The sequence below is a fragment of the Pollachius pollachius genome, assembly GCF_949987615.1.
Source record: "Pollachius pollachius genome assembly, chromosome: 13".
Classification (NCBI taxonomy): domain Eukaryota; kingdom Metazoa; phylum Chordata; class Actinopteri; order Gadiformes; family Gadidae; genus Pollachius; species Pollachius pollachius.
Window position 1 is genome coordinate 13,959,513 of NC_136946.1, and position 9,320 is coordinate 13,968,832.

A 9,320-nucleotide genomic window follows, 5' to 3' on the forward strand; every position below is an offset into this window, starting at 1 on the left:
GTTTGACCTATATTTAGGCACAGGACCTCAGATGAATAGTGAGATTTACTATGGGCACTTTAACACCGAGTCAGAGATTCTTACTGTACGTTTGTTGGTAGATTATTTCATGGCTTTCAGTTTGACTTGCCTGTATGAATAGCTAGATTGGCTAATGACCGCAGGCTTAGCATGAGGCAAAGCTACTGGTGTGATTTGTGTGTGGTGGGGGCGTTCTCGACTGACATTCTCTAACAATAAGAGAAAGAGGAGTGCACGAGCCCGCGCACCCCGCAAGCTACTTCCCAGTAATACCGAGCGTCAGCCATTCTTAAAACATTTGGTAGATTAGTGGAGTGGACTGGGGAAGCGAGAGGAGGATAAACTAACCGGACAAAGATGTAAATAAAAACAGTCGTCCCCACAGAGCGAGGCGGTCTTCACCAGAGTGTTTTTGGATCAATCAGGCAGACAGTGGCTTCTTTTGATTAAACACTAAATTGTCATTGGGCAGAAGTAATCATGTGACAGGCAATTCGGTCCAATTTCAACCTTGTCTCCATGAATTCAATAGTTTAATAGCAGCTCGGTCCCCACACGGCCGTAATCATTGAAATAGGAAAAAAGGACACGAGGAGATTTTTTTAAATGTTTTTTTCTCTCTCTTTCTCACTGAGCCGCCACATTTATAAAAATACTCGTGCAAACTTTCCTCGGCTCTCAGGGAGCGGAGATGAATTACGAATACGAGCGAGAGAGCGGTTTTATCAATAGTCAGCCGTCGCTTGCTGAGTGCCTGACATCTTTCCCCCCTGTCGGTGATTCATTTCAAAGTTCATCAATCAAGAGCTCGACGCTTTCACGCCCGACACTTATTCCTCCTCCTTTTGAGCAGACCATTCCCAGCCTCAACCCGGGCAGCCATCCGCGGCACAGCCGGCCTAGGCATAGCCCCGATGGATGCAGTCCACTGCCCACAGCCTCCTTACCCCCGGAGTACCCATGGATGCGGGAGAAGAAAGCCTCCAAGAAGAACCACATGCCAACTTCCACCGCCACCACAATCTCGAATGGACCTATGTGCTTCTCTCCAAAAGGTGGGTGATTTTTGAATTACAACAAATTAGGAATATAATTGGTAAAGAACAGGGTGGTCAAGTGTGCTGTTCATTAACTATTTATTGCTAAGTTGGAGCCCCAGAGTAAAAGGCCCAACCCCAGAAAGGCATAAGCTAAGGGAACTCCTTGGGTTGTGACAAACCTAGTTGTATATAACTTAGCTGTTCAATAATGGAAACAATCCTATGGGTGAAGCAGTGTAAGCTACTGTACGATGATTTATTTGATTTCAACGCTGGCCCTCACCGCCTAGCATTGCCAGAGTTTTGATATGTGACAGTAATGAAGAGTGATGGAGTGCTTTTGCCGAGAAGGGCAGCTGGAGAATTCATTAGATCCCCACTCTACTACTAGGCGCCATTGTCTTTAAAGCACAGCTTTTAATTGTTTTACGTTTTTGTTTATCTCTTTGCGCGTAAAATGTGGAATCCAACGTGGAGCGCTCTCAAATATAACACCACATAATCTGTGCAAATGTATGCTTGTGTGTTTGTGGAGCCAGCGGCCATTTTGCTGCAGTGACCAATGCGTTGTGGACTAGCCTCCAGTAGTTTTTACCGACTGTGTTTTATAGCCCTAACTGCGTGCTTTACTTTGCTTTAATATCCCACTAATTTATGGTGCTGCTGTTGTTATTATAGGCTCGCCTGAGATTCTGGAGAGTGGTGGTGGCGGAGGAGGGGGCTCCCGACGACTGAGGACAGCCTATACTAACACACAGCTGCTGGAGCTCGAGAAGGAATTCCACTTCAACAAGTATCTCTGCAGACCGAGGCGAGTCGAGATAGCTGCCCTGCTGGACCTCACCGAGAGGCAGGTGAAAGTGTGGTTCCAGAACCGACGCATGAAGCACAAGCGTCAGAACCACAGCAAAGAGAACCACAACGGAGAGGGGAAAGCGCCCGGCTCCGAGGACGGCATCCACAGCGATGAGGACGACGAGGGATCAATGTACGAGAAGAGTTGCAACCCTGGGAACGGAGCCCTGCTGGAGAGAGATACCTGCTCCTTTCAGCTCAACCCGCTCGGTTCAACGCAGCAGCTCCAGAATGTAGGCCCGCACAATAGCGAGGTTGCGGGCTTTACAGTTTCGCCACTGAACAGCAATGACAAAAATCTGAAACATTTCTCCAACCCGTCTCCCACTGTTCCAGGCTGCATGTCAACAATAGGCCCCGGCTCTGCATCTGGCCCGGACAATGGTGACTGTCCCACAAGCCTGGATCTTTCTATACACGATTTCCAAGCATTCTCTTCGGATTCTTGCCTTCAGCTCTCCGATGCAGCCTCGCCAGACTTGTCAGAATCACTGGACAGTCCAGTGGACATATCTACGGACAGCTTTTATTTTTTCTCGGAGTCTCTTACTACGATCGACTTGCAGCATCTAAACTATTAAGGGAATTCAATCAAAAACGTGTTTCTTCAGGGACGGTGCAGCCAGGCAGTGATGGTATTAACTATAATGTTAGTTCTGTTTCTGGTTCTGTATATCCGGGACAGTTATTAATTATATTAAACAAGGAGATTAAACCAAGGTAAGGAAGAAAGTTTATAATTTAACATTAAAAACAACAACCGTTCATATAGTTACCATAACAAATTGTTCTCCTTAAATAGAATTTCTGAGTGTATGGGAAATATATGAAAATATTAGGCAAATGGAACCTGGTAACTTTTATTTTTGTATAGCTCCAATGTCTTCGATATTTTTTTTAGAATACAATTAACTTGCTACAAATACCTTTTCGTGTGTCTCTTTTTTCTTGCGCAGTCATACTTGTTCTGTTTAAAGATCTTTTTAAAAAGTATTAATATGTTAATGTGATTGACTAGCACCCAATGACCTCATGCAAAATGGCTATACGTATACAACAATACGGAGATAATTATTTACGGCTTACGGTTTAACGATTAAAAAATAGTAGAATTCGCTTGTATGCTTTTGTATATACTTGGTCAGTACAAATATACATTTTGATATAATTTTCAAAAACCAAGAAAATACTGTGTAGTTCGAACAGACCTTTCTAGAAAACTACTTTGAAATTTTGAAAACTTTTACTTGCAAATAGGCCATTATAAAGAGGCCTAATCTTATCCTCTTAATTTAATTAACAAATTAATGTGGTATATTTATGTTGAATTAAATTGACTGCACTGGTGTTTAAATCCAACACCAACACTTAATCCAGGGTAAGTGCTGTATTATGTTACCAAGAACAGTAGGCCTATAGCATTTTTAGGGCTATAAACAAAATAAAAACTATAAACAAAATAGTATTGGCCAAGCAAACCCACAGCAACTACTTTCAAAGCATTCATTTAAAACATCCAAACTCTGTCGAGTAGGCTATAACGAGTAAGTAGGCTATAACCACTTAGCTAGCAAGAAAGCTCATGGAGCACATCTCCTTAGCACTGGGTGCACGCGCCGGCGAACACAGCGCGGGTGTTTGCCTTCGCGAGCTCATAAATCAAGCCGTGGCATGAATGAGACGGACAGAGAGCAATTGTGACGCAATGTGCACAAATAAAAACCCTCTTACATTTTCATATGCTTCTCCCATAGCCAGTAGAAAAAGGAAGAGAGGCTTGGCGTACGTTTGGCAATAATTCATTTTTATAGCTTGTTTAAACACGCATCGCGCGGCGAGAGTAGTGGTAGCAGTAGCGGCCCACCCAAGCTAAGACTGCATCCCTCCTCAGTTGTTAATAGCGGGGTGATTCAAAACAGATTGCATAGGAGGCCAATTTATTTTACCTTGTAAAATTTCATCAAAAAATAATACATTATCTGGTGGAAATTGTATAGCCTAGGTATATTGGGTATTTTTATAGAGTGTGATAATGCAAATAAAATAGCAAGTTTCCCTGCTGGGTCTGCAATGGAGGTAAAGAGCGTAATGTGGGACTATTTCTGAAATGTACTAAATGTTTTGATTAATGGAAATTTTGTGACTTGGCATAAAGTGTGCGTGTGTGTGTATGTGTGTGTGTGTGTGTGTATGCGTGTGTGTGTGCGTATGCGTGTGCGTGTGTGTGTGTGCGCGCGCGTGCAAAAAGCTAACAACCACCAGTTGCAATCCCACTGTGATCGATTCATATACTAATCTACATATATTAAGTCCATATCCTTGTGAGTATGTTTATCAGCGTCCAGTATCTGGTTTATCGAATATTCTGGAAACAATAAGCAGCAACCATTGACTGTTTGAACATATGTTTGAGTCGAACATGGGTTAGTGTGTGTGTGTGTGTGTGTGTGTGTGTGTGTGTGTGTGTGTGTGTGTGTGTGTGTGTGTGTGTGTGTGTGTGTCTGTGTGTTTGTGTACGTGGGCGTGTGCGTGCGTGCACGTGCGTATTCCTTTAGTACTATCCCTACAGAATTTTCGAACCAATAATGACTGAAACGAACTAAGGACCAGTAACAAAATCATTCCGAGAGAGCGCGCCTTTTCTCTGAGCATGTGCTCACACAAAGGGCTGGGAGCTCCGAGGTCTGCAGTAGGGTTGCACAAAGTTTGGAGAAGCCAGGGATTCATGCGCCCACGCACTCCTTTTCGGGAACAGAGGCAGCTGGCGAGAGGAGGGGGGATGGGGAGAGGGAGACCGATATAGGGGTCCAGTTATAACGGGCCTATCTATGGGAAATACTTATCTGTTTAATAAATTAAATAAAATAATAATACGTAACATTTTTTTTTTTTTTTAAAGATTTACTCTTTCACTTCACCAGGTAGGCTGTTGCTATATTCGGCTAATGTCATGCTCCTACCTTCCAAAGCAAACTTTACTCTGTACAACCATTGCACTACTGCTTTTCTTAGTTAGGGTTAGGGTTAATGCAACCCGCAGGAAACCAAAAATATAGCACATGCTATACATTTAGTCTAATGTAAGTCTACTTACAATCTTATTATGCACACGGTATAGGGTGTAAGCCCTAATACATTTTCCATTGGTCTTTAGGAGATTTGAAAAAAAATCCTTATTTCAGATCTGCTCTTTAAAATCGGACTGAATATGGGTTCGTTACGGCATGTGCCGTGTATTTTTGGCTAAACGTCCAGTGGGGGCGCAGATCCATTATCCGACAACCCTTTCTCTGCCCTCCCTCCCTCTCTTTTTTTCCTTTTTTGCCTTCCCCTGTGTGATGATTGGAGTGCTGTTCATCGGCTGTGCGACTACATCGTTTTTCTACAACAGCCTCCTACGCACACATTGGCCTGCCTTAAGTCTTTTCAGGAGTTCTTTTCATTAAAACCAATTTCTCATCATGGTGTATTTGGTAAATAATCTTAATAAGACAAGCAGCAACCCACGTTCCCGCCTCGGGTATTGCCTTGACTCCAGCGACAGGGCTCGCTATCAAATCAAATCACCTGATGAGTGTACATCCATAATTAAAATGTCTTGGCGTGGCTGTCTATGGTAGACATATGACCTCGTGACCCTATGCCAGGAAACAACCGCACAATATAGCGTGTCGTAATGCCATTAGTGACGTTCCCTCAAGATGAAACAGCAATAGAGCATTTTCACCATGACCTGCGTGGGAAAACAAAGAGCAGGCTATCACTAACTGTCATTTATTAAAATATAAATTCTGTCTAATCAATCCGCATCGTAATCCTCCACCGCAACACTACTGTGGAAACTCGGGAAAATACATCGGTCACATTAAACAGGATCACAACCACGTGACAATTGCACTCCACGCCTTCCAAATGGATGCGCCTCCTCAAAAAGAGACCGTTCGACGCGCTTACAAAGAAAATAGGCTGCACGCACCGAGGGCACGCTCAAGCACATCAACATACAACCACGCACGCTCTCTTTCTCCCTCTCTCTCTTTCTCTCTCTCTCTCTCTCTCTCTCTCTCTCTCTCTCTCTCTCTCTCTCTCTCTCTCTCACACACACACACACCCATCCACCCACCCACCCACCCACCCACACACACACACACACACACACACACACACACACACGAGCATATTCCAAAATGCCATACCTTGTTTCAGTGTGATGGTATTCACAAGAAAAACCTCTAAGATGCAACCTTTTCCGTTCCCTGCTCTCCGTGCGACCCTGGGGCTGCCCACTGCCGTCTGCCTCCCGGCTCATTGTTTGCCCAGCCAATACATTAGTGCAGACGCGCGTCACCTTGATCGACGAGCGCTTGGAATTTAAATACCCTCTCAAACACCAATCTGTCACCGCGAAAGGGGAACGGGACAAGTACCTGACTGGCTGACCCCGGGCCACGTGACAGCAAGCGTTTATTGATATCGGCACATGCGCCCCCTCCCTTTTTTGTGATCGGGAAAGAGTTTCCCATAGGTAAACGTTGGCACGGTCACTCAGGGTAAAAAGGGAGATTCGTCACCACCTGTCTCCTCGCGCACCGTCCCTCAGTCCGATTAAAACAATGCGACAATGAGCAGCTTCTTAGATTACTCAGTGATGAGCGGAGAGGGCGGCTCGTGCTCGGTCAGGGCATTCCACGCTGACCATGGGATTACAACTTTTCAGTCCTGTGCTGTTGCCCTGAACAACTGCGGGGCGGATGACCGCTTCACGTCAAACAGGGCTTCCCCAGACAACGCTTCCCACCAAGCCGGGTCATACCAGTCGAATCCGGGGTCTCTTGGTTTGGCTTATGGGGCCCATCCGGCGTGTAGCTATGGGCCCCAAAACTTCTGCGCAACCTATAACCATTACACGCTCAACCAGGAAGTGGAGTCAGCAACAGGGTTCTCTTCGTGCGGCCCCTTGATGTACTCTGGGAATATCTCCGCCTCCATGGTGTCTCAGCATCGTCAAGGTTACGGGGCTGCAAGCTTGGGCCAACTTCAATACGCCCAAGCCACCTACGGCGGCGGGCACGAGCAGGGCAGCCTAAACCACTTCGCCGGGTGTTCGAGCTCTCTATCGCCGCTGCACGCGGGTCACCTTGAGGCATGCTGCTCGCCCCTGTCCGAAGGCGCGTCATCCGCGCAGACGTTCGACTGGATGAAAGTCAAACGGAATCCTCCTAAAACAGGTGCGTGCGTAAATACGACATGGGTGGTCCTATGGTTACTGAGAGTGAGGTAGCCTTTATCGATATCAACGATTGGCATAAAGATGACGTTTGTTAAGATGCCGGATTACAATCGTATGGAACTTTTAGAGTGAATGTATAGCCCACTGTCCACTGTCCACCGTCCAGTGTGAAGCTGCACATTAGGGTGTTATTAGTAACAATTACATCCGGGGGGTAATTGTCTGGAACTATTTTAGTCTGGCAAAGTAGACCAACATACTGGGATCACGTGATGTACTGCATCCAAACTTTCAAGGGCTGAGAGGACATAAATCAAACCCCTAAATCTCAGGTGACCAGTCTATTGTTTTTTGCAAAACAAACTATCGCGCGAGTATAAAGTAATCTACTACTTACTTCCACTTACTTTCACATTTGCATGAGCAACAGTAACAGCAACTAACGGGGCCACGGTAGAAGTGTTTTGAGAAATAAATTCCGATGTGCACCACCAACAACAACACCAACTTCTGCGTAAAAGTGGAACAATTGCTGCTGCTCGTGGTGCCAACAAGTGGCTCTGCACTCTGAATGTGATCATAGTGTGAAAAGTTATGAAAGTGTTACCCCTCCCCCCCGCCCCAACACACACACACACACACACACACACACACACACACACACACACACACACACACACACACACACACATACACATACACACACACACACACACACACACACACACACACACACACACACACACACACACACACACACACTAGTCATTTAGCTCGTTCATTGACGGTTGCAATTTCATCTGCAGGTAGGTCTGGCGAGTACGGCTATGGCGGACAACCGAACACCGTCCGGACCAACTTCACCACGAAGCAGCTGACGGAGCTGGAGAAAGAGTTCCACTTCAACAAGTACCTGACCCGGGCGAGGCGCGTGGAGATTGCGGCCGCGCTGCAGCTGAACGAGACGCAGGTGAAAATATGGTTCCAGAACCGCAGGATGAAACAGAAGAAGCGTGAGAAGGAAGGACTGTTGCCGGCTAAAGCTCCTCCCACCAACCCGGGAGACAGTCAGGACAAAACAGACGACGTATCATCTGAGAAGTCTCTCTCGGCACCGTCCACTCCATCCCCTACGCCCTCCGCTGGGACGGATCCTTACGTGTCCAACTGAACAGTTCAAGCCAGCATACACGTGTGTTTTCAAGCAGGACTACCAAAGTCGCGTATCCAAGGTGTGATGGAGGACATTTGGAAATGTGCGACTAGTTCAAATACGGTTGAATTCATGCACATGGACACAGTCACACTGACAATAATGTCGACTGTTCTGTTGTTTGACTTCTTCAAAAAGAAGTCTTGTTTGACTTCTTTCAGTGTCTGGAAAACCAAAGCATTTAGATTAGAGATGACCAAACTTGGGTTTGGCCGCCCATTTTGAGATTTATTTCTGAAATACTGTGAATGTGCCAACGTATCCGTAGTCTTTGAATGTTCCACTATATTATGTACAAAGGAAACAAATACCTCATGTGTGCCAAAGTTGTAAATCAAAGACAAAGTGATTGCACTTGATGTCATGATCACAATCAAAGAGACGAGACCTCGTGCAGGCCTATATTGTTTTGCTGTTCTATGTTCTTATTGAGTGTTAACAATCTGTCACCCCGTAGTGTCTGATCTATCTGTATGTCGCGAATACCAATCTGGATTGATCACGTGCGACATTTGCATGATGCGTACACCGCTTTTGAATGGGACTCTGGACGCTGAGTTTTATCAGTTTAGGGTATGTTACACGTCTCATTTACTTTTCTTTCGTATTGTCGGGGCAAGGTTTACGGGTCAAACCATGTGCATTAAAGTGATTTTACTTCTAAGAAAATGTTTGGTATCTTTTTTTTGGCGAGGTCCACTTCAATGAAGATAGTTTATGGAATGCTTGAAGATGCGTTATGCGTAAAAAGGGTGCTGTTGAGACTATTGTAACGTATTTGTTTTTCCTTTGGTCAACGGGTTGACCCTGTATTCCCTTCTTCGCTTGATGATATACGTGTTTAAAGCAGACTTGTTAATTTCTCAACGTTGCCCTTTGCGCGCCTTGGAACCTTTCAATGTATGCAGACGGGCGCGCTCCCGTCCCTTGGGCACAGCAGTATTGGCATAATAAAGGCATG

At 45.5% G+C, this 9,320-nt stretch overlaps 2 protein-coding genes across 2 annotated transcripts; both read left to right on the forward strand.

Moving 5' to 3' along the window:
- The first annotated feature begins 26 nt into the window (after nt 1-26).
- hoxa2b (homeobox A2b) lies at nt 27-2,843 on the forward strand. Its single transcript, XM_079749856.1, has 2 exons — nt 27-1,076; nt 1,740-2,843. The coding sequence occupies exons 1-2, from the start codon at nt 713-715 to the stop codon at nt 2,495-2,497; spliced, it is 1,122 nt and encodes a 373-aa protein (XP_079605982.1). The 5' UTR covers nt 27-712; the 3' UTR covers nt 2,498-2,843.
- Nucleotides 2,844-6,537: 3,694 nt separating this feature from the next.
- Nucleotides 6,538-8,317, forward strand: hoxa1a (homeobox A1a; the record flags this gene model as incomplete). The annotated part of the gene is made up of 2 exons (XM_079749950.1): nt 6,538-7,148; nt 7,957-8,317. 2 exons carry the CDS (start codon nt 6,538-6,540, stop codon nt 8,315-8,317), a joined length of 972 nt encoding a protein of 323 aa, XP_079606076.1.
- Nucleotides 8,318-9,320: the final 1,003 nt, after the last annotated feature.